At 54.7% G+C, this 25,442-nt stretch overlaps 1 protein-coding gene across 4 annotated transcripts in view; it reads right to left on the bottom strand.

Moving 5' to 3' along the window:
• Nucleotides 1-919: 919 nt before the first annotated feature.
• Nucleotides 920-25,442, bottom strand: part of Hivep3 (HIVEP zinc finger 3) — a 490,457-nt gene continuing 465,934 nt past the window's right edge. For all 4 annotated transcript variants that reach the window (XM_046468682.2, XM_046468680.2, XM_046468681.2 and 1 more), the window contains 4 exons: nucleotides 17,696-17,871; nucleotides 11,705-11,791; nucleotides 6,612-7,543; nucleotides 920-5,507 (listed from right to left, as the gene is read on the bottom strand). In XM_046468682.2, coding sequence (XP_046324638.1) covers nucleotides 4,710-5,507; nucleotides 6,612-7,543; nucleotides 11,705-11,791; nucleotides 17,696-17,871 — 1,993 coding nt within the window. In that variant the 3' untranslated portion in view covers nucleotides 920-4,709. The remainder of the gene's footprint in view (nucleotides 5,508-6,611; nucleotides 7,544-11,704; nucleotides 11,792-17,695; nucleotides 17,872-25,442) is intronic.

Raw genomic sequence — 25,442 nt, 5'->3', positions numbered from 1 at the left:
CTTACCCTGGTGACCCCAGTATCCTGCAGAAGTCCTGCTCGGAAATCATTTGTCAGAAACCACAGTAAGTCGAAAGCTTACTGTGTTCAAGATTCTGTTAGCCTCCCTCTATGTACCATCTCATTTAATCCTCCCAAGCACCCTTACATGCACAGAGCAATAACCTCCACTTTACAGATAAGGAAATAAGCACAGAGAGGTTAGTTGGCTTGCCCAAGATCACACAGGCAGGAAGTGGCTGTGCCAGGATTGGATTTCAAGTTTCCTTCTATAGTCAGTTGAATGGCAATCCCTCCGCCCTCTCCTCAAACTGTGATATCCTACTCCCCAGAATGTGTGAGTGTGCACTTGTTTGGAACAAGGGTATCTGCAGAATAATTGAGCATCTTGAGATGCGATCACCCTTTATTCAGTGACTAGAGTGCCTAGAGGAGAGAGAAGAGACCCAGAGATGTGAAGACGAGATAGTCACTGGAGTGGTGACCACAAAACCAGGAAGACCCGGAACAGTGGCAGTCACCAGAAGCCAGGAGAGTGACAGGGAACAGAGTCTCCTCAGAGCTGTAGAAGGAGCCAACCCTGCAGAAACCTTGATTTCAAATCGCTGGCTTCCAGGACTGAGGGAGAGAACACGTTTCTGTTTTTCAAAGCAGCTGGTTGATGGTAATTTGTCATGGCAGGCCTAGGAGATGGACACAGGCCCTGGTCACAGAGTAATACATCTGGTGCTTTGTTGCCAGGCCTGGAAGCGAGGGCCCTAAGACAGTATGGGCTGGGTGACTGTGGCCTAGTCACCCCGCTCTGGATCAGATTGGTCCATAGAAAATGGGCACTCGGTACACTGATTGTCCCCTCAATTCTGACATTCTGCCACTCTTGAAAAGACCACAAGCCAGGCAAACAGGGCTATGTTGGGATCTTCAAATTTATTCCAACGTGCTATTCTTTTTCTTTTTTTAAAAAATATCCTCCGGCTGAACACTCAGCTGGAGCTGTAATAAAGGCAATTATTATACTTGTAAAAACTTCTCATTCACAGTACAGATGTAATTTACAACAAAGGTCACACACATCAATACTGAGCATTTTTTTCCTTTTGTACGTCAGACTCTGTGCTTTAGACCTGCATGGATTTTTTGTTGAGTTTTTTTTTTTTCTTTTGCACTGATATATACCATACTGACATTGCAAGATGCAAATGTAGAAACCGGAGTTTAAATAAAATTACAGGCAAAACTACCCCATCCCAGTGCAGTGGCTGTACATATCTACAGTACAATTTTTTTTGGAATGTATTGCCATTTAAGAACATAGAAACTTTCTACAGACAATTTCACGTACAGAATACATACACCTTTTAGAAAAAAAAGGCAAATATTTATCTTACAGAGAGTATCTTACATCTGCCTACACGTTTTCTTTTTTCTGTTTCTTTTCATTTCTTTTAACACTAGATTTAGTTAAAGTGATCATAAGTGCCGATGCGTTTTTTTTTTCCTAATGGGAAGCAGACTGGAATCACGACACGGAAGCAGAGTTTGCACAGGTCTTTGGGAACTTTCTCCCCCGGGGCAGACTGGTCTCCGAGGATGACTGCTCGGCCAGGACTTTAGTTTTGAGAAAGACTTGTCTGGAGCAAGGTCTAGAGAGGAATTCAGCTCAGCTACATTGCTTATCCTTATTCCAAAGGATTGGGTGGGAAGGGAACAGGGCCTAGAGGAATCTGGAAGCGAATTCTTTCAGACTTTTTCTGACAGAGGGACTTAAGTCTGGGGGAGTGAGCAGTTTGCTACTGTCCGGCCCCTGGAGGGTCTCAGTGGCTGGGACCCCAGTGTAAGCTATGGACAAGGATAGGAGAGAGCAGGCCTGTCCTTGGAGAAGAAAGGGGTTAGTACCCAGAATGATTGATATTGCCAAGGTGTGAAGGGCATCCTGGAGGGCAGGCCTAGGTGGGGGGAAGTGGATTGGGATCCCCAGCAGAAGATAAGGTTTGTCTGGAAACCACAGCAAGTTGGTTCTTCCCCCACGGCCAACATCCAAGGACGAGAGCTAGTCTGTCCCGAGAAATGGCATTTCAACAGAGCTAGCTTGGGTGTGTGCACCACGTCAGCGCTGCTGGCCCTACTGATCCCCCGGGGCAGGGGCAGCAGATCATAGGCAGGCTGGAAACTGCGTGGCTGGCAGAGGGCAGAGGCCCAGAATGGGGCGTGGCTGGAGAGAGGTTTCCCCCAAAGCGGGAGGTTGTGCATATGGGTTGGGGGCCCAGTGCCCAGGAGAGTGGGCGCAGGGTCTGGCAGAGAGGGTTAGCACTGTGCTTTGTGGTGGTATCAATTCGGTTCTTCTGGGCCCCTGTGGGGCAGCAGCACTGAGGCCAGATTCTATGAAGGTATTCTGTCCCTGTCCCTTAGGTTTCCAGTGACCCCTGGCCCATTACTTCTTCAGGAAACTGCAGGGACTCTCCCCTGATGGCCACACTGTCCATTACTAGGCTGCCCAGGAAGGGGACCTTGGTGGATGGATTGTTTGAGTACAGGGGGAACAGTGCCTGGGAGAGCTTGGGGTGTATAGTAGGGTGGAGGGGGGTGGCTATCCCCAAGGTCAGGAGCCAAGCCAGCAGTCAGGGACAGAAATGTATCCAGCTTCTGAGGCTCAGCTCTTGAAGCCTAGGGGTTCAGGATGAATGGCCTGAGTGAGGGGAGCCCAGGACAGAGGCCAGGGTCTGGGACCAGAGCCCAGGCTCTTACTCACTTGCTACAGATCCAAAGAGTGCCAATGTGGCCCAGGTAGGCTTGCTGGTTTCTCCTAAAGTGAGCAGGAGCCCTAGCCTGAGTCAAGCAGCCAGGCGCTAGCCCAACTCCCCAGCGCTCGAGAGTACAGGAGGCCCCCAGGGAGGCCCTGCTCTTTTTGTCTTAGCTTGGAGCAAGGCAGAGGAGAATGAGCGGCTGCTCTGGTGGAGGCTGGGCCTGTGGCTGGTTTGTCCACCCAGCAGGGGCCTGTAGGGAAAGGCCTGAGCTGGAGAGAGGGGAAGGATGGCCAAGCACGAGGTTGAGGCCTATCTACAGCCTGGCGGAGGTCTGGGAACTGGCCAGAGAGGTCCCTGTTCTGTGCAAGGTGGCACCAGCACCTAGCCTGGGTGGGACATACCACGGCCCCTCTTTGTAAAATATTAGTTGTTTCTGGAAAGATAGGGGAAACTCGTCCTCTCCCAGGTGGAAATGGGAACCTTAAGCAGCAGTGCACAGGAGCACTCACTTTTACAATTAATTATATGGGCTAAACATGCTGGAGGTCAAGTTCCATATTTTAACTTGGGATTTAAATTTCTGGTCAAATTATTTTTCTTGAAAAGCAGGGTTTTTTGTTTGTTTTTGTTTTTGTCCCAGGAAATAAGAGAAAAATTCAAAGGATGTGGTACAATTCACAACTCTTCTAGGTTGAGAGAAGAGAAGAGGAGGAGGTGGGGGGGATATGCCAAACACCATCTTCTTTTTCTATGTTTATAGGGTTTTTTTTTTGGGGGGGGTGTCTTAAAAGAGATTTAAGCCAAAACATAGGCCAAGGCAGTTCCTACCAGTCACCGTTTGGGGTATTTCCTTAGGTAGTGGAGGCCTGGCCATGTGTGGAGGGGACAGAGAAACCAGTCCTGTTCCAAGGGACCCGGAGCCCTGTAAGTTCACAGCGCCGAGCACTGGAAAAGCCCAGCTATGAAGGTCGTAAGGCCCCTGTGCTGCAGGGACTGAGGTGAAGCAGAATCCAAATCCCAAGCTGAGGATAGTCTCTAGGCTTGGCTTCAGCCCTTCAGCTTTGCGGGTTTTAGGGTTCCCAGTCAGGAGGGCCAGGGCCAGGAGAGCAAGGCAGGGGTTAGGTGTGCCAGAACCAAGAAAGCGACAGTCGGGACTCCTTTCCTAGCCCAGAGGCTGGGGGCAGGATGGGGGTATTGAAGGGAGGGGCTGTCACATGGCTTGCTTACCTGGGAAATGCAGGATAAGCCCACAACTCAGATGAGCCGGGTATCTGGGATCCCTGGTGAAACCAACCGGTTTTTACCTTCTACCTGCTATTTTGGGTTGAAATCCTAGCAAAAGCAACTGCACCCCCGCTTTTTTCTTATAGAGAATAAAAGGAAAAAGAAGATGATCTCTTGGGGTTCTGCCTGCATTTGTGTTCCTCTGCCTGGGGCTGCTGGCCCTTTTCTGGCAGAAAAGAGTGGCCGCTGGCCGGGGCAGGGAAGGGGGAACTAAAGCAGTGATGAACAGGAACCCTAAACTTCTGTAACGGACTGCTTGCGTCTCCACTTAATTGTGTTCTGTGCCCTCAGTGCATCCCCTTTCCCTAGGCCAGCGGCTGCCTCTCGCTGTCCTTGGAGGCAGTGGCTGTGACTTCAGGGGTGCTGTAGAGCACCCCTCCTGCAGCCTTTCCTAAAAAGCACAAACTATCCACAGCCTCAAGCTCCTTGTGGGTTTGTCTTGTTTTTATGTATGTGTGTGTGTGATTTGTTTCTTTTCAAGCAACAAAAGGTATAGAAAAAGGCACAGGTAACTGCAATATGTGGGAAGATATAACAGATGGGAGCTGAGCAGAAACTGTGTGGACAGATGGACAGATGGGACAGGGGGCCCATGGGAGCAAGATGACTCCAGGACGTTGGCTGCAAACGTCTGTTGCGGAACACCGGAAGCCAGATGCTGACGCGGTCGGACGGAGAGAGGCTAAGTGCTTGGGGGGGCCCTGTCCTTGGGCTGGGGTGGCGATGCCCTGGGCTCCCCACTACCTGAGGGCTTGGGGGAGCCCTGGCTGGTCCTGGGTTCCCCAGAGAGGTTCCTCCTCCGAGCTGGGAAGTGAGCAGAGACCTCGGCCAGGCAGCCCACGGAGCTGCTGCGGTCCAGTGGTGGGGCGGCAGAGGCCTCAGGGGTGGCCAGCGTGCATGGTGACTCCAAGTGGAGGCTCCAGGACTGCGCCACCTGTTGGCCCTGGGGTGGCCGTGGGGTACAGGGGCTGTGTGTGGCCACAGGCTCCACAGGCACCTTGGCCCCATAGGGTTCCCAGTCAGGAGGTCTGCCTGGGCCTCTGCCTGTCCTCTCCCCCTCCTTGGGGTAGTCTCTGTCCTCCAGCTCCGAGGAGAGTGTGAACTTGGAGACCTTAGCCACGGGGGACACAGAGGCTGATGAGGTTCCAGTGGGACTCCAGCGGCCTCGCTCCTGGGCCTCTCGGGCCCCTGTCAGGTCACTGCCACCCCCTGAGAAGCCACTGACCCAGGCTGTGGAAGGCCCTGGCAGCAGGGTGGGGTGGGCCCCAGGCCGGGCTTGGACCATCTGGATCCCACCGATGGGAATCAAGGGGCACGGGGCACGGGGCAGGTGCTGGGAGTGCAGAGGCAGGTGGCTGAAGATGTTCTCCTCTGTCCGGGCGGGGATGTGGCCGTGGAAGTCATGGGGGACGGAGAAGGGTCGGGAGGAAAGAGGATGAGCAGGGCCGGGCGGGCAGGTTGGACTTCGGGACTCGGCCTTCTGCAGGGGTCAGAAAAACAAGACAGGGGAAGGCAAGGGTTACATGCCGGGCACATGGAGGACAGCGGCCTAGAGGCACAGAGCGCAGTGGGCCTCAGACCACCGTGAAACCAGCTGAGCTGGGGCCAGAACCAGGCTGCTGGCTGTACTCACGATGCTGCCCAGTGGGCTGTCTCCAGCTCTAGTGACCACGAGCCCACTCTGCCCCATCGTCTTCATACCCCCCGCCAGCACATTTGGAGGAAGGGTTCTCCGATGAAGGGGACCCTGTTGTCACTCTGGCCTGGCCCTCTACCTTGGTTCTGCTGCCCTCCTATTCCTAAAATGGTCTTCATTCATGCAACTTCACCTTGGCACTTGGGTTCCCACCCAAGGCTCTTGACCTTCCACCATGAGGAATTGTAACGTGACCTCCAAATTCAAAATCAAGGTAAGATTTCTCCAGGAGTGACAATATCAGGTCATGACAACACTGTGACAGAAAAGGTGTTGGAAGGTGAAGTTGACAGAGATGGCACTGTCAGTGGTGGGGTCCTGTGGTGACAGGGATGCTGGTGGTACAGAGATGGCACGACAATAGGGTAGGGACTGTGTGGATGATGGGACAACATCCATCAGGGTGACAGGTGGCATCAGTGGGGTGCTGAGGTGCCGGGACGACGGACGGTGTTGGCCAATGGCAGCTGTGCTCATGGTCTGACAGGAGCAATACTGGCTATGGGGAGCTGTGACAATGACATTGGAGATGGAGATGATTGGGGTTAAACTCTGCCATCTGCCCAACAAGCAGGCTGGGTTGGGTCCGGTGGGGAATTACAGAAGTATTTCCACCCACATCCAAGGCCACGGCTCTCACTAGGGGTAGGACTCTGACCCATGAACTCAGGAACCCACACTTGCTGCTGCTGAAGTTGCAACAAAGTGTCATAACCCAGATGGCCGAAGGTGCCCAGCCTGGTGCCTGGTATAGTAGCGCCCAAGGAATGTTTGCTAAATTATCAGCAACTACTCAGCGGGCAGAGTCGTTTAGCTCCAGGTGTGATTCTCAGAAAGTGTGAACTTGTAACCCTCCCACCCCCAGGAGTGACAACGGCAGGAACTCACCCACATGGAGGTGCGGGTCTCCGGGCTTCTGCCAAGAAGTTTGTGAGGTAGAGGTGTGGGCGGGAAGAGAACCCGCGGAGCTGGCCCCAAGCCTGGACCATGCTCATCCGCTGCGGGGCTGCCTGGCCCAGCCAGGGCCCGCTTCCATGGCAGCGCTGACCGTGGTGGTGACTCAGCCCGACCCAGAGACCATCTCCCGGTGGGTGAGCGTGTGGAGAGGCCTCGATCTGTGGTTCCCTCAAGTTCTGGGGATAGATGTGTTCGAGGGGCCAGTTCTCTTCCCAGGGGGTGGGGAGTGAGAGAAGACAGCGCAAGTCTTGGAGACCCACAAGGAGGAGGGGCCGTGTCTCTTCCTGGACCCGTCTGGGGGCCAAGCATGCTTGCAACTGAGGCCTGTGGTTCTGGGGCTGGTGAACACTGCTGGGGAGATGAGTCGTTTTTGGTGAGTGAGTGTTTGCGGGCGAGTGGTGGACGGCTGCCTGCTTCTTTGCTTGGGGACCATGGCCTTCTGGGGGACATGGCCTTAGAGCTCAGGGCTGAGCTTGTGTCCTTCTCCACAGGGCCCGACAGGGCCGGTCCCAGCTGGGGAAGACCCAGGATGCTCTGGCTGGACGTGGAGCAATGGCTGGCTGTCAAGTGCTCGGCATCAGAGACTGAGCCGCCTCGTGTGGCCTCATTGTCAGGGGTGGCATCTGGGGGCTGAGGACCCTGGACAGGTGAGGAGTCTGCCCGCGGCATGGCTGTCAGACCCGGTGGAGGCGCCTCCGAGGATGGCCGGGACAGCTCGTCCTGGCTGTCCTCCTCGTCCTCATCCTCGTCGTCGTCCAGGTCTGAGTCCGAGTCCGAGTCCTCCAGGTCTGAAAACTGATGTTCCTCCACAGCCTCGGAGCCCTCTCGCCCTTCCGAGTCCTGGAACAGGTCATCACTGGTTCCTGAGGGGAGAATGCAGGATACCTGAGGTCAGCCCTGGCTGTTCCTTCTAAAGCCCAGTTTCTTGATCTGCCACCCAGGCAGTATTGCTATGGTAATGGCACAAGATCTCTGGGTGGACCAAGTAACACCACAGATATGCGAATGCTTTGTAAATCATCATGAACAGCATTGACTTCATCTCTACCACATGCAAGTTCAGATCTAAGAGCTTTAAGTGTATTAATCCATGTAGTCCTCAAAGAATGCTGGGACTATTCTAATCTTCAGGTTATAGATGCGGAAACTGAGGTAAAAGAGATTCAGCAAGTTACCCAATAAGGTCACAGTAGGTCTGGGGCTGAACCGCAGCAGGTGAGACAGTCTCCTTTTCCATTAATAATCAGGTTTCACCCTGAGCAAGTTATGTTGCCTTGCTATTCCTCAGTCTCCCCTTTTGTCAAACAAATATGACAGTCTCACCTCCCAGGGTTAGCTAAGAAGAGAAAATACAGGCCTGGCACCTAGCCAGGGTTCCAAAATTATAGTCACTGTGGATTCGTTAAAGATGAAATTTATTATTCCAAGCTGGCCTGCATGATTAGTCTAAACACATATCTGACACCATGATCGGGTGCTGCTGGCTGGCACAATTGGTAGGTAGTAGAATAAATACGGTCCCTGTGAGAAGCTTGGCTAAGCTAGCCTCAAGTCACAGAGCAGGGCCCACACTGGCCATGCCCTTGTCCTGAGGAGCCACTACCCTTTAGAAGGCCTATGATGTTCCTAGCCTGGGGAGAGCAGCTCTGAAATGCCAGCTTCCTGGTTTGGCTTCTCGAGGAGCAACTTGGACCAGGTGGGTCACCATTAGGTCTCGTCTGAGCCATATCTGAAATGGGCAGCATTCTAGATGCTGGGGAGAGCTTTGCTGATGTCTGGCCCACCTGAAAGGCCCTGAGGTTTGGGTCCTGCTGGTCCGTTGCTAGATAATGATGACCTCATGTTTCTGGCCAGAGTATGGGCTGGTGAACCATCGGCTGGCCCATCACTTACATTTACCACTACTACACCCACTACTGACTGGGACCACCAGACATAGCAGCTGACCCAGGCCCCTGGTGCACCCAGGCTTTGGATCTCCTCCAGGCCCAGCTTCCCCAGGGCTAGGACGCCCAGTACCGCCTGCTTCCAAAAAATCAACATGCAGAAGTAAAATGGACAAAAGAGGACGTTCGGTGGGCTGCAGGTCCAAAACGATGGGGTAGAGCTGGGGAGGGCCACAAGAGGAAGGGCAAGGTCTCCTGGCAGCAGGGAGCAAAAAGATGAGGAATCGGGAGGAAATGGGGATGGGGTGGGGGTTGGGAGGGAAAGGGGGATAGAGATGGGAGGGCAAAGTTTTGAAATTTGGCTCCAGGCCAAACTTGAGTCCCCTTGCCAAGGACTTTGGCTGTAGACTACTGCAGCCCCAGAAGTTCACCTACCCCTGCCCCTCACTCAGGTATGGTGAAACAGAGGCACAGAGAGGGTAGGGGTACACCCAAGATCATCCATCAAGCTCCTGGCTGAGTTAGAACTAAGGTTCACAGCCCTTGCATTATTACACTGACAGCTTAAAAATGGTTTTATGCTTTGAAAAGCGTCCATGGCCTTGGTTTGGATCCTAACTTCACCATTCCCTTGCTGTGTGACTCTGGCTAACTTCCTTTTATCTTTTTGTTCAGTTTTCTCACCTGTAAAATGGGGAGGGGGTATTAGTAATAATAGCCCCTCATGAAAGTGTTGTGAGAGTTCTGAGGTCCAGCACACAGTTAGCACCCAATAATCCTTAGCTACGGCCAGCTAAGAGGCAGGTAGCTGAGCAGCATTATGAGCACTGGGCAGATCAGTCAGTGGGTGGTGCAGCTGGTGAGGGAGTCAGGGCCAGCATCTCCTGATGTTCACCAGGGAGGCCCCTAAAGACCTTCTTCACTGATGGGGAAGTTGAGGCCCAAAGACTGAGGTGGCCTGTGTTGGTCATTCAGCACATGAATAATGGTAGCCAAGGATGCCCGGCCTGGTGCACGCTTGGCCATGCCTTCCACATCCAGGTTCCTGTAGGACTCTAGGGGATATGCCCCTGTCTGGTTCGCCCCTTCCTGATGCCTCTCATAGGGATGTCCGGCCCCTGGGATCAAGGGCAAAGCTCAACAAGTCCTGCCCACTAGGAGCTCAGGGCCCTAGGACCACCAAAGGAGCGCACCTCTGCACTGCTAAGTGCCATAGCTGGAATGCGCCACACGGTGGCGCTGGTACCCGACCTCATCTCCTCCGGGGCGGGGCTACAATGCCGGCCACCAGAGGGCTTGGGCTTCAGGCTACCTTCCCACGTTGTCGTTGTCGCTTCATGTCCAGCACATACCAACTCCTGATGCCCTGAATCTGCCTAGTCGGGAGGTGGCAACTCCATCTTTAAGCTAGACACCTTGGAGTCATCTTTGGGTTCCTTTTTCCTTAACCTCTTCTTCTCCCCTCTCTGATGTGACAGCAAGATCTGTGAGCTCTACCTCTGAATCCACCACTTCTCACCTGCACTGTGTGGCGGTCTGAGCCTAAGGTGTGCTTGGCCTGGACCACTGCCTCCCCTGTGCCCCTTGCTGGCTATGCCCTGCACCCAGCCAGAGCCCAGGCTGTCAGGGAAGTTCCTGGTGTTACCCTTCTCACACTGGATGACAGCCAAGCTCACCCCTTGACCTTCCTGGCCTGAGGTCTCTGACCCATTGTCCTGGTGTCAGTGGGCTCTAGCCACAGGGGTCAAGTGCTGTGGTCTTAGGGACTTAGCACCTGCTGCTTCCTCTGCCAGAGAGCTCTCCCCAGACCCCACAAAGCTATGTTCCAGGCTCTCAGTTGGTCTTTGGCCTTTTATTTTTTGTTCTGCCTCTCTCCCCTGCTCTATTACATATTATTCAATGTCTGCCTTTCCCTCTAGAACACAGGCTTCCTGACACTGTACAGTGGAGCTCAGAGCAGAGCTGTCCTCACAGTTGCTTCTGGAAGGAATGTGTAGACTTCATTCTCACAACGGTGGGTGTGGTCATCCTTGTCCACCCCACTGGGAAAGTGAGGCTGGGAGGGAGGCAGGGACCACAGAGAGGCTCTGGGTTGGGTTCAGGCTCCCCCAGCAATGGGGAAGTAGTGTGGAGCCAGTGCATCTCTGTGACCTTGGGTGACTGCCTTTACCTGTCTGAACTTTACTTTCTTGAAATGCGGAAACACAAGTTCCTACCACCTGTTATGAGGACCTAATGGAACAATCTCTGTAAATGGCCTGATGTCCACTCTTGACAAGCATGGGAGCCCCACAATTTGGTATTGGGAAGTACAGCCCCAATTTCATTGTGTTCTGTTCTATAAGAGAAAGGGAAACGTGATTTAACTCTTTTGTGAGACTGCAAGTACATCTACAAATCTGAAAAATGAAAACTGAACAAAATACACACACACACACACACACAGGTTCTCCTATGTTACATTCTAAGTAATTGATCCTGATTTCAAGAAATCTGTGGTCAAAGGTTTTTATGCTGGAGGGACTACCTGTCCATCTGCTAAAGCTCCTCTGGCTTCCTACCTGGGTGCTGAGACCGGACAGTGCTCACCAGACCCACAGCCTCGATCAGCTCCTCCCTCTCCCCTGTGTGCTGGAAGATGACTGGCTCTAACATGACTCTTGGTGCTGGAGGACTTGGCTGGGTTGTGGTCATGGGATGGGGATTGGTAGGTGACAGGGGCTGTTGCATCTGGCTTTGGCTCTCTTAAAACCCTCAGGCCCATGTCAGAGTGTGCTTATGGAGCTTCTAGAGTAAGGACCCACAGAGTCATTGTGAAGTCTGCCGGGTATTTCAGGCATGTGTTTAGAACGTGCCTGGCACATAGCTGGTGCTCGTTGCCAAAGGCGATTACACATGTGCTCATACTCAGTGCACATCCACAGAGCTCTGAGGGGCGGCAGTGCTCAACACCACTGCAGATGGGAGTGGGGGTGATCCCCTGTGAATTCCACCTCTGTGCCCCAACAGTTGAAGCAATCAGAAGGGAAAGGCATGGGAGGGAGGGGGAAAAGCAGGGGGAGAGGCAGCAGGGAGAGGAAGGCAGATGGAAGGGACAGGGAGAGCGGCAGGTGGAGGGTGGGCGTGCCCATTCCTTACCCTCTTCGGCTTCCAGCTCCTCTAGCACCCCTGTCTCTTGGCACTTTTTGCTGTGGGCTTTCGACTTCATGTGCTTAGTCAGATTCCCTGGAAAGGAATGAGGACAGACTCAGGTTCAGCTGCAGGACAGGGCTGGGGAGGGCCAGAGGCAGCTGTGGCTTCTCACACCAGCAGAAGCCTTGCCAGCTGCAGGGGTTGGGCAGAGGCCAGGCACCCCTCGGCCCCAATGTTCAGGCCAAGGTGTGCAGCCAGAGCTGATGGTCGTGGTGGAACACAAGAGCCGGGATGGGGAGGGCATGGGGCTGTGAAGGGACAGACAGAGGGTCCAATGAGAAAGGGAGATGCTGGTTAAAAAACAAAACCAAAAAAAAAAAAAAAATAAAAGAAAGAAATTATTAAAAAATCACTCAAGTGCAATTGTTTTTTTCCTGATTCTGATTTCAGTCTGGGCCCAGGAGCTGGCAGCTTGCCTCAGACAGGATGACTGGCCACCTTAAGTGGTGCAATAACATAGGGACTCCCAATGACCAACATGGAGGGTGGGGATTGAACATGCCCTTCTGGCCAAGGTCTCTTCCAGGCAGCCCATAGGGCAGAACCTTAGGGTCTGTGAAGAGGATCCAGGGCAAAGTTACTCTTAGGGTTGGAGAGAGGACAGAAAGTAAGAGTAGGGACATCTACTGGCCACGAACCTGGGAGCCAAAGCCTGGGGCCCAAGCCTGGCTTCCCTAGTAGAGTGTATTTCCTGGGCCTGTTTCCCCAGGCCAATGTGCAGTGTAGACACAGGATGCAGGTGGTTCAGGGAAGGCCTGGGCAAGGCTCTTTCCTGTCCCATGCCTACAAAACTCTTGGGGAGGCCAACTCTGCCCAAAGTTGTAACACCAGCCCTGCAGGCTATGGAGCAGGGGCCGCAGCTCTGTGAGATCAGGAAATGGGAACAGCAACTTCATTCCCTACTCCCCTGCCATGTGCACAGCATTTCACAAACCACAGAGTTCTGTGGACAGCCATGTCCTGGGAGGAGAGGTCAAGTGGCCCTAGCATGCCCCAAGAGAACAGGCCAGATGCCTTGGATGTTCCTTTGGGCCCATCCCAGACTGTGCTCTGAGGACTGCTGTATTTCCAAATGCTCTACCACATAATAAATCATAAGTTCCCCAAGTCAGGTGCTTTGTCTCATGAATTGTATTAATGTGTAAGTTTGAATGAATGGATGAGGAGAGGAGAATGGAAAGAGTTAGACATGCTGGAATGGAGGTAAAGAGAGATTGATGGAGGGATGGATGGCTCGGTGGCTAGAGGAACTAAGGAAAGCAGAATAGGAAGAGAGCAGAGGGAAGGGACAGAATGAGCAGACAGGCAGATGAACAGATGGGCAGATGAGTGGATGAGGGAAATGAACCGGCGGATGGATGGAAAGGGGGTCAGCTCTCCACATGGGAAGTGGAGAGCTGGTGGAGGGAGAGCAGCCGGCTGGCTGCACACACATGCGGAAGTGGGAGGTCAGACTGCAGGAGAGGAAGGGAAGCTGCATGAAGGGAGAGATGGACGGGAAGAGTGCAAGAAACAGACAGGGAAAGTGGATGGTGGAGAAATGAGCCGGAGAGGGGACGGATGGGTGGGTAAACAGGGGGACTGCCCATGGATGATCAAAGGGTGCTTCTGAATCAGCCTGAGAACTTTGGGGTTTTGCTGAAGAGTTGGGGGAGGAGAGCTAAAGCTGGGATTCCCTGAGGTGTGGGGAGCCAAGGGCAGCAGGACAAGTGGAGAGGTGTCCTCCTTTCCTGCCACTGGACAGAAGCCCGGCTGTTCTACTCCTGACCATAGGGGGAGCAGAACCACATCTTCCCAAGACATCTTGTGACCAAAGGGCTCCCAAAGGTCCCTATCAGTCTCGTGAATGCCACTTTCGCTGTCATGCCTGAAGATTGTCAAGAGGTGGGAAGAGACTCCTGGGGTCTTCCGTGGACCAGAGACACCAACCCCTCAAGCCCTGGAAGCAACCTCCTTGCATTGATGACCCCAGGCCACCGAGGACATGAACACTCCTCCTTCTGGCCATCATGCCATTTCTCACAAACATTTTTCCCTAGATGGTTTAGGTTTCTTACCAGTTACATTAGATACTGAGCACACTGTGGGTGTTCAGTGCCCCCTAGGGAAATGCCATCACAAGTGTTGGGGAGGGACCTCCCAGACCATATAATCCAACCCCCATCAGGCTGAGGCCTGTCCCTGCTGCTCACCTAACTCTGGGCCCAGGTACTGATGACTCCATTAGCTAAGATCACTGGCTGTCCTGGGTGGTGGCATGACTCCCCTTAACCACCATGGTTGACCAAGTGGCCCCAAGACACAGTGCTAGCTAGTTTAGAGCACTGACTGGGCCCAGGTCTCGGAGCGCCGGGGTCCTTGCTGGCTCCATGCAGGGGAAGCAACAGTCTAAGATGATTCTGAGCATGGGGCCTGGGGTGGCCCAGGCTCTGCCGCTGCTGGCTGTGTGACCCTGAGTTCTGAACCTTGCTGAATCTGTTTCTGCAGCTGTAAAGTAATACCTACCTCGTGGGGATGCTGAGAGGATTTGAAGACACAACCCATGCGGCAGGAGAGTGTGGCTGGCCCAGAGCAGACCCACCCCCCTCCATGACAGTCACTCTCTATGGAGCACCCAGGACTCTGCCACACATGGTGCTGGGTCAGGAGGAGAGAGGTGCTCAGGTGATGCTCATGAAGAAATGGCTTCACCTTTCGGTCTGGGCCTCAGGGGTGCTCAGGAGAAGTCCCCACAAAGCTCCCACTCGGCAGGTCTGCCTCTTCTCTGCCACCACCCTCGGAGGCTGCAGGGAGGCTGAGGTAAGTCTGCAGGTCACAGGAGCAGATACTGGACGAGTGGCCCTGAGCCCGTCCCGTTCCCCCCCCCCCCCCCGCCACTCCTCCTTCCCCACCTGTCACTGCCTCTGACCAGGGAGAGGCTTACTGACCCTGCAGAAACAGGCTGGAGGCCAGGTCCCTGTCAAGGGGCAGAGCCACTCCTTCTCACAGCCAACCCAGCCCCCCACAGAAAGTGACAGCTTGGAGTGGAGGAGGAAAGGCCAGTGGGGGGAAGGTGACGGGTATCTGGAGGAACCCTGCCCCCACCCTGCTGGCCCAATGGACGCGAGGCCTGTCCACAGCTGCCATCTCTGTCCTCTGAGGTTGCGATCGGCGCAATGGCCTGCACACAGCACAGCCACCCTGCTGACCTCTGGAAGCCATCTGAAGAGGACAGACTACAGGCCAGTCCCCGGGCCTTTGCTCCTCAGGTAGCTCCCAGAGGCCTGAGCTGCCACTTCCACGTCTGACACAGAGACGAGACACAGACAGGCAGACAGAGACAGACAGGAAGGGCTCCCAGACGCGGCACAGCCAGGCAGAGGTGACAGGGGTCCCGAGGACTGCCAGGCCAAGCCTTAATGCTCATGTAGGCTGCCTAGGCCACAGTTTAAGGGAGAGAGAGGAAAGTGGTGGAGGTCACCTGAGAGGTATGCAGACAGCCCAGGAGAGGGAGGGGCTGCGTTATCAGAGCTTGGCCCCAGGGAGGGCCAAGAGCTCCAGTGTCCTCCCCGCTTCATGCCCACCGGCTCTCTGCTTCCATCTGCCACTGCCTCAAGAGGCCTCCTCTGCTAGGCACAGAGTTTGGATTCTACCTTTTCAGATGTCTTCTGGCGTTGGCCGGGAAGCTCCCCGGCTGAGAGCAAAGCTTCCCAGGCCTGGCCCTGCTTCAGAGGACACTCCACACCCCTGGAAATGTGGGGCACCACCCCACCTGCTCAGATTCTGCACTCTGTGGTGGCTCAGAGAGACCCAGGAAGGGAGGTCAGGCCAGGGGTGGCCTCCATTGAAGGCGCCTCCTAGAAAGTGGGGGTTCCCATGAAGACCCCAGACCTTACTCAGACTTGGCAAAACAGGCAAGGCAGAGGAATTCAGCGGGGTCCCTTAGGGGACTGCCTGTGTTGGGAGTCAACAGAAATGGGCTTTTCCTGTCTCACATGGCAGAGACTCCCAGGGGGCTGTGTGCTGGGCACAGGTGTACTGTGTGGCCTGTGGCCAGGAGGCTCTCCCAGGCTCCTCATGCCGACGATGGAGCCCTGTGATCCCCTGGATGCGCTGGGAATAGAAGCAGCACTTGCCACCCACTCCAGAGGTCATCTGACTGCAGACCTGGCCCCTCCCCCCAGAGACAGGAGGACCTGCTCATCCAGAGAAAGGGGAGGGCTGGTGCCCTTGAGGCAGGGGCTCTCGTGCATGGTCACTTCTGGTTCCGGGACTCACTTTCTACAGCTTCTCAGGGGCTTGGACAAGAAGCCTTCCACTTTTAGAGCTGTATTACTTAAGACTGTGTTACTTAAACTGTCAGCCAAATTTCCCCATCTTTCTCTTCCATAAAATTCCAACTGGCTTCTTAAGGCCACAGGAAATTGGATTGTAGGGGACATGTGGGGACAGAGCCTGAGTCCAGGCTGAGTTGAGCTGAGCTGCCCTGGGTGTGGCAGGGCTCTAGGGATAGATGCCTTTGATGTGCTCATCAGCAGGGTAGGAGGCTCCAGGCCTAGCTGCACTCTCTGGGCACCTTTTGGGACATTGTTTCTGAGCCACTAAGAGAGAAGAGGACACAGAAAAGGAAGTGGGGGGGGGGCTGTGTAACTCCATCCAACCCAAAACCTTGGTGGGAAAATTTGAGTTCAACTCAAAGATGACGTTGAGAGGACAGACGAGGGTCGGGCTCAGCTAATGGGGTTGGGAGACCAGAAATAGGAACATGGCCAGAGAGGAGGCCACTGAGCCAGGACATGTGATAAACTGGCCTCTGATCTAGTACAGAAAGAACAGAAGGGGCCGGGCAACAAGAGGATGGAGGAAGGAGGGAGGCTGGAGCCTCTACTGGGTTCTTTCCACAGAGGCTGCCCAGTGGCCACCACTGGGAACAGCTTTATCAACAGAAGAAAGGACAAGTGGCAAAGCCCAAGTCTGTGCTGAGTTTTGCTCCCTGGCAAACAATGTGGGTCCATCATGAAGGCCCCCAACATGCTCAAAGGAGAAGATAGCACCCTTGTGTCCAAACCATGACGCGGGCATTTGCAAAGCATAAGAAGCTGAACCACCAGGGTGCTGAGGGCCTGTGCCCCCCTCCGAGGCACTCCATTCTGCTCAGCTCCCCAAAACAGTGAGCAAGAGGCAGGACCCTCCCTGCAGGTCTCGCAGGGAAAGAACTAAGTCCATCCAAGAATCTCATGGACCTGGTTCATCCAACCCCCGGCGGCCAGGCCACTGCTGTGACCCATCGCAGCTCTCTGGGATGCATGCTCTCAACAGCCGGTCCTTCCTTTCACAGGTGACTGCCAGAGCCTGTCCTGACCCTGATGTGGGTGTGGCCGGGGCAGGAGTGACGCTGCAGGTCTAGGGGTGGGGCTACTGGGCCCTTTGCTAAAGGCTACTGAGAAGCCTGGCAGAGCAGGGGCATGGCGGGGTGGTGAGGAGGGGTGGGGCAGGAGTGAACTCTGCACAAGACGTGTGAGCATGCGAGTGTGCCGAGTGGCCCAGGGTGGGATGGATTTCCAAATGCAAGAGTGGCAGTGACGGGTGTGGATGCTGGACGTTATCAGATCAGTGGATTAACGGCTACGGAGACATGCAGAAGGAAGAGTGATGAGATAAGTAGGAAACCAAGAGCTGGGCAGAGTGCCCCCAGGGAGGTGAGAGGGTGAGTCCCCAGGGAGGTGAGAGGGTGTGCCGGTGGGAGGAGGGGCTGTGTGTGGGATCCAGGAGCACCTGCGGGGGCAGCCGTGGGTGCCACTGCCCAGTCTGGAGCTGGCTGTTCTGCCATGGGCACCAAGTGGGGTGGGAACTCAGGAAATGAATGTCAGGCCCCAGGCAAACAGGTCTGTGCTGGGGCTCCCAGAGGGGAGCTCCCTGCAGGGGGCAGAGCCAGTGCCCCAGCTGACTGTCTCTTACCTTTGGTTTTAAAAGCAAAGTGACAGTGCTTGCACACATAGGGTCGGACGTCAGTGTGGGTGCGGATGTGTTTCTTCAGCATGCTGGGCTTCTTGCAGCGAATTCCACACTCCTCACAAACATATTTCCCTCGGCCGCGGCCTCGCACATATACATACTCTTCGTTTGATTTGTACCTATGAGCAACAGGTGTCATGTAAAGGAAAAAAAAAAAAGGGAGGAGAAGAGGCAGGTTCCCACCTCAGAAGATGCACGGTTTCCTAGCTTTGCCCAGCCCGGTCACGACGCCTGGAGTGGAGAATGTGGAGCACCGTGGGCTGGGAGGGAGCAAGGCGCCCTGGGGATCCACAGTGGACCCCTGCACCCGGCCACCTCTGAAAGGTACGCCCGCCACACCTGCCTTTCTCCCTAGAGTAGCAGGCAGGTACTTCCTGCCAGGGGACATGAAGCGCATTTCTGACAGCCTCCTTTCCACAACCAGCCCTGACCCCTGGGCCACAGAGAGTGAGCACCATACAGAACGGCCACCGTAGGCCACCAGAGTCACAGAGTAAAATCCCACAAAATAACAGCAGCAGCTGTAGAAGCTATAATTCACCCAGCTCGCCTTGTGCTGGGCACTTGACCTGAATTAAATCACAATGACCTCACAACAAAGAGGACCCTGACCTGACCCCAGGTTCAGAGAGGGCGAGACATTCACCCAGGATCCTACAGCCAGAAAGGGACAGAACCAGGATCCGAACCTGCCTACCCTGAGCCCGTCCATTTCCCAGGAGGGGTGAAAACAAGCCGTCAGGAAGCCACCCCGATGCTCCAGGGAGGCAAATGCCAGGACCACCATTATTTTCCTGGTTTCAGAGCCTGGCGGCCAGGAGCCCCGTGCTCTCTCCCTCACCCCGGCTCCGTCAAGCTCTGTAGGACACAGATTCCCAGTCGCATCAGGAAGCCCCAGCCGCTCTCAGGGGCCTCGGGACTGGCCAACCCATTTGCTGGGGCTCAGGGCCACTGACACCCCAGACCCTGAACTGGACACTGTCATTTCCACCAGCAGGAAGAAGCCCACAAAGCCCACAGGCGCAACCGACGATGAGCGGACTGCCATGTTCTGGCACTACAAATGAGCACGTCTCCAGACGCAGGCGGGCGAGGCCGTGGCGGGCAGCGGGGAACCCTGGCCGGCTTCCAGGAGAGAGCTTTCTGACTCACGGAGCCTCAGGGCCGCTGGCAGGGTGCTTTGCAGGAGGTGAGCACGCCTTCAACGCCTGCAGCAAGAGCTGCCCATCACCACACTCAAGAGAGAGGGCCAGGGAGTGATGGGGACTGGGAGCGGGGCAGGAGGTGACAAGGGCCCAACCCTGCTTCAGGAGCCTCAGTTTAGGGCTAAGAGAATGTCACAGGGATGGGCCTGAGACAGGGCTCTGTGAGGGGCTGCAGGCAGCAGCAGAAGGGTCACCCCACACCCCACACTCACCTGCACCCGCACACACCCAGTCACACGCACACCCCAATTATACACGTCCCTCAAATTCTCTCTCATGTATACTCAGACTCCCATTTACACCCACACACTCATGCACCCTCACACATGTGTGCCCCCACACCAGCTGCACACCCCTCCACACTCACACTCAGACACCCTACACTCATGCTCATACACACATCCCCACACTCAAGTCCAAATACACCCCTCACGCTCAGTCTCTCTGTCTCTCTCACACACCCTAGTTCCAGCCCCCTCACACTTTCACTCTCACACCCACCCACACAGGCTCAGATCTCACATAGACCTCACACTCTCTCACACTCATGCCCCATACTCACGTTCACACCCTCATTCGTGCCTCCACTGCCACCACGCTCCTCATAGTCACACACACACACACACACACACACACATCCCTCTTACACCCCTGTGCTCAGGCTCTCACAAACCTCCACACTCATACCCTATACTCTATCACACACACACACACTGCCCACTCACACACACTCGCATGTGAATTGCTGTCCCCTATGGGCCTGTTTTTTTGGTCACCTTAGATTTGGCCATCTGCCTCTCAAGGAACCTAAAACTGTCCTTCCTTCACCTTTACAGGTGCTGACCAGCCAGTCAGGTAGGGTCCTCAGGCCCCAGGCCACCTCAACCCTGGTCAAGGGCACACACCATCTTGTGTTCGAGAGGAGGAACTGCAGGCTCTGGAGGAGGGGTGGGGGAACTGACTATTGTGCTAAAGGAAGAGCACCCTCCCGTCAGACACGGATGTCTGCCTACTAAATGATAACTCTTCACCATCACACAGCTGTCCACACCCGGATTTTAACTCCCATGACCCTCTGTGCCCTGGGACCCAGGGGAAGCAGGTGGAGACAGGGCACCCTTTCCCAGCCAGGAGAAGACGAGAGGATGGCTGGATCTCCTCTTTGCACCGGAGGTTCCTGCTACCACCTGGCTTCAACCTCCACCCGGCCCTGCCCGGCGGGTCCACGAAACTTGAGTTCCTCTGACCACCTAGCACGATGGTGTCCTTTGGAGTCAGATTTTCTGCACCCTCCTGCTGCCCACAGCCTCTCTGACCTCTGCTGCATCTGGGCTCTGCTCTGTGCTAAGGTCCTCGCGCCAGTCCACCTCAGCTATCTCAGCCCCCTGCATTTCTCCCTCCATATCAAGCTCAAGTGAATGGCGCATGGTCTTCAGAGAGAAAGAATGAAGAGACCGAGTCCTTTAGGGTGGTGACTTGACTGGGGTTGGGGCGCACGCAGAACCATGTACCACACCTTGCCATCTGCTGGGGAGCACCGAGGGAGAGCCCGAGTGGGAGCAGTTGGGGAGGATGGTGACAGGTAGTAGGGAGGGCTCCCAGCAGGGACCCCAGGAGCAGCGGCAGGGTTGATAAGTCCTGGGGTGTGGTGGGCGAGAGGAGTTGAGGCTGGACAGGCAGGGCAGGGGGATCACCATCCAATGCCACCTTAAGGAGTTGAGATTTGCTCAAAGTTGTCTCTCATGTAGATATAAAGTCTCAAGGACAGTTCTGGATGCGTGGGTGTGGTTTGGAGGAGGGAAGTGAGTGTGGACTCCTGTGCCAGGACAGACCCAAGGGTCTTCGAGTGTGGACACCAGAAGACGTTGGTGGCCATCTGGCTGGGGTGGGGGTCAGAATGAGGGAGAAACAAAGATCCAAAGTTTGCAGCTTGGCTCCCTCGGGTGGCACCGTTCAAGCGTGAGGGGGATGCGATGGGGAATTCTGATTTTCAACTGCTGTGTCTCACACTCAGTGAGAGAGACGTGAAGGAACGTCGAGCACACGGGGATCTGTGGGACGCAGGAGAGTTTGTGCAGACCTGCTTGGAGAAGGTGAGCACACAAGAGAAAGAAAAACTAGACCGGTACTGTGTCACGGGCAGAGGCCTGGGTTGCACCAAGGATAAGGGTGAGCAGAAAATATGGTACCAGGAAACCTGCCCCAAACAGAGGAAGGTCAGAGAAGCCAGGAGCCAGGAGAGAACTGTGGTTTGGAAGCCCAGAGGAGAGGTCTTTCAGAAGGGCGGCCAGTGGGGCTGAAGGTGACGGAGAGCCTGAGGAGGGCCGCTAAGGGCTGAGCACCCCAGGACCTGGAAGACACGGTTCTGGCAAAAAATGGGATCCTGCGACTCTTCTCCTCCATGAAGGCCGGGGCCACGTCTTGTCTTTGTGTTTCCTGAAGAGCACAGCCCAGGGACAGGCATGGGGCAGCTGTGTATCAATGTGGGCTGGTCTCTCCTGCCTGAGGACCTGGCCCTGCTGCCCATACAGAAGCCCCACCCCATCCACTGTCACCTCCTGGCTCCTTCTAACCACAGACACAGGCTCCGCTCTCTCCCATCACAAGCCCCCCTTGGATCCCAAGCCACTCCAGCTCTAGCTCCTCTGCGTCCCTGCACGGACCCAGGTTGGAAAGGGCCCTCCGTACTGCTGTCCATCCTTCTCACCACTCCACGCTCCCTGGGTCACTGCAGTCCTGCTCTGCTGACCACCAGTCCTTGCCAAGCTCACAGGGTTACCTTACCCTGTCTGCCCTCTTCCCTGCCTTCTGGAGGCAACTGCGTGGCTGGAGTGACGTTCCCTCTAGACTGCGCCTCCTGTGCAGCCCTCTTCTTTCCCCCCCAGGCTCCAGCCTGTGTGCCTCTCACCTCGCCCCTTCCCCAGGTGGCTTCCCACCTGAGCACGCACGGCTCCCCCTCCTCTCTCCAGCTCCAACCAGGACTACAAGGCTGAACACCCAGCTGCCCCTCAACATCCACCTGGGGGACCTTGGGCAGGTAAGGTCTACCTCTGTGGGAGGTAGTCAGTGGGAGGAAGTTAGGACACTGGGGTGCGCCCTTGAAGGGGAAATTGGGACCCTGGTCCCTTCCTCTCTCTCTGCTTCATGGCCACCATGAGATGAACAGCTTCCTCCACCATATGCTCCCCACCATGAAGTGCTTCCTCACCAAAGGCCCACAGGTGATGGTTCAAGTGGCCACAAACTGCAACCTCTGAAACCATGAGCTAAGGCAAACCTTTCCTCCTTTAAATCAATTAGCTCAAGTATTTTGTCACAGTAACAGAAAGTTGACAAACAGGAACAAAGCCCTAAAAGGTTCAAGTGACATGGCCAAGATCACCCCGACACAATCTTCCTACTTAGTCCCCATCCCCATGTAGACTTGCTGCACTACTGCTCTCAGATGGTACCCACCAAGGCTTTCTTGGCACCTTCCCTCTCTGGTTTCCCAGGGACCTGTGACACTGAAGATAAGCAAGAATGGTATCCGTCTCTACCCAGCCCTTCCTGAAAGTCCAGCCCTGGGCTAGAATCCCCAGGTGTCCACGGCTGCAGCAAATGCCCTGAGAGGGCTAGGGCTGGAAAGCAGGCCTGTGCGGGGGCCTTCCTGGGGCAAAGGCCTTCCTCCTGGGTCTGCTCGCTGCCACCTCCTCCACCCCAGGCTGCTCCTTGGAGACCTGGGCCATAGGCTGCCCTGATCCCATTTGGGGAGGGGACTAATTCCCTGCCTGCTCTGAGGCTGCAAGACAGCCCACCACAGCCAGGTCTGGAACCGTGGACTGCAGGCCCACTGCCTGCCTGTCTTCTGCTGTCCTGATAAGCCAGGGGCTTTGGTCAGGCGGTATGGATGTGCTCTTAAAGGAAAAGAGCTTCTTCTGTGGGTTTCAGATATCTTGGCTGGAGGGACCTAGAGTTTGAGGTTGGGCCACCTGTTTGCCTGAGGTTCAGAACTGTGTTTGCCAGGAGCTCCGTGGAGTAGGGCCAGAAGCCCCCATGGCTACATCACCAGGGTCCTGGAGCCCTGGTAGAAAGCAGCTTTCTGTCCTGCTGCCTGGAGTCAGGAGATGATGGGTGCTGCCTGGGCATGGAACTGCCGGGCTCTTCCTGGATGACTCTGCTTTCATTCTCTTGCTCTAAGACTCATGGTCTCAATGGAAAAGAAAGCTGCTCAAGCAGCCTGTGAACAGATGCAAAGAGAAACAGAGAGGTTGAGTGTCTCGTCCCACCTTATCAGACAGCTAGAAAGTGTGAAGTGGGGTGAGAGCCCAGATCTGACCCTGGGGCTGACTTGGTCAGGGTCACACAGCTGGACTTGGTCAGGGTCCCCACTGCCCATAGTGAGCTGCCTGCCTGAACAATCAGCATGTGACACCTTGCGCTGTGGCCTCAGACTCTCCAGAGGCAATCAGACCCATAAGTTCCACCAAGCCCATAGAAGCTTGGCACAGTGTTCCCAAAGGAGGTGGCACACCACACACGCTGCTCTGGGTTCCACAAGACTGGGTGGGATGGGAATTTAAAAGGATTTCAGGCAGAGCAATGGATGAGGTTGCTCTTCCTGGCTCTGAATGGGACGGACTCATCAATGAAGCTGCTCTGTAAGGAAGTGAGCTCCCCATCATCAGCCACGTTCCCATAGGGGCCAGATGAACAGGAAGGAGTTCCGGCTGCCATGAGCAATGGCATGTCTGGCACAGTGCCAGAAGGCTGTAGGTGGACCTGCTGGACCATTGTAAAAGGGACATGGGCATTTCATCAGCTACTCCATATTCACCCCTAAGACCCAGCGCAGGCTCAGGGTGCCCAGGGGCATGGCTGGCACTGTGGTGAGCAAAGCAGAGGAGGCCTAAGGACAGGGGAGTGGTGGGCACTGTGCAGAACTGGAAGGTAGGACACACTCTCTCTCTACAAGGACAGGGAGTACACCCATCTAGCCAAGTGTGGCACGAGGCTGTCACATCTTCTAGTGCTTTCAAGAAAAGCACACATCCAGATGTTTTTTAAAATTAAAAATATTAGCAGACTTTAAATAGCTCCTCCTGGTGCCAAGCACTATTTTAAATGCTTTGCATGCATTACCTCATTTAAACCACACGACAGGCCTGTAAGACTGGGCCTCCACTCACTCCATTTACACCAGAAAACAGCAACAGGTTAAGTAACCTGCCTGAGGCCACACAGCCTGTGAGTTAATAGAGTTAGGACTTGAACTCAGGTCGCCTGGCTACAAAGTTCAGGTGTTCAACTGCTGTGCAATTCTGTTTTTAAAAACACTTCCTAGCCAGGTGTGGTGGCGCACACCTGTAATCCCAGCGGCTCTGGAGCTTGAGGCAGGAGGATCACAAGTCAAAGCCAGCTTCAGCAACTTGGTAAGGCCCTAAGTAACTTAGCAAGACCCTGTCTCAAATTAAATAATAAAAAGAGCTGGGAATGTGGCTCATGGTAAAATGCCCCTCAGTTCAATCGCATATATACATAACCCAAACAAACCAACCAAAAAACCCTCCAAAACCAAACAAGGAGAGGCAGATCAAGTTGGGAGCTGAACTTCTGGTTTGAAGTAACTTCCTCAAGGTCATACAGCTAGTAGACAGAGGCACATCTCTCCTTCTAGCAGGACTTTTCTCTCCACCAAGCTGTGTTATTCTCTTAAAGGAAGAGATGAACTCAATGGCCTCCAAGTTACCTTCCTAATCCGAGATTCTATGAGGCAATTCCACATTTATGTTATTGACTTTTCCATTTATTATTAATATTTAATTATCAAACCTCACCTTTCCTCCAAATTAGATACTCTGAAGGCTTGTCAACCTACTGATTTTATTACCATCTCATAGCTCCACGTGCTTCCCCCTCGGGGGCACGCCCCTTGGGTATAATCGCACAAAGCCAGTGATCAGAAACCCACTCTGTTGTATTGAGGCCTGCTTTGGAGGGCAAGCCTGTGTCCTGTGAAGCCAGGCTCAGGTCTGGTTCCCAGCAGTCACTGCGCCCTGGAGGTCCAGCCACAGTGAGCCGGCTGGCTTGTCTGCTCAAAAAGGAAGCTCAAAAAGGAAGGGATGTCTGTGGGGAGTGGAGCAGGAGGCAGGTGGCCCAGCCTGCCGAGCTGTGGATCTGCTAAAAATACTCAGTTGTCCAAAGTAGGAAGCACACGCCTTGGTGGAAAATGAGCCGGGGCGGCTGAACTGCGGGTCACGGGGAAGCTCACACTGGGTTCTGAGCACGTCTCAGATCCTCCTCTTGACCAGGTTCTGCAGAAATGACATCACATCCTAATGTCTGAGGTGGGGGTGCATTTGAGGCACTGTCCAGACCCGGGCCTGCTGTGCCAGGAGTGCCAGGCCACACACACGTGATCCAACCAGCCACAGAGCCCACCGCCAGTGGAGTCTGTGTGCAGTGGTGTGAGCTGCGAGCAGGGTTCTGTTTCCTCAATACTTATT

The sequence above is a fragment of the Marmota monax genome, unplaced genomic scaffold (genome assembly GCF_021218885.2).
Source record: "Marmota monax isolate L192 unplaced genomic scaffold, Marmota_monax_Labrador192_F-V1.1 WCK01_AAM20220418_F8-fsc00008, whole genome shotgun sequence".
NCBI classification, from domain to species: Eukaryota; Metazoa; Chordata; class Mammalia; order Rodentia; family Sciuridae; genus Marmota; species Marmota monax.
This window is presented reverse-complemented; position numbering and strand designations above follow the sequence as displayed.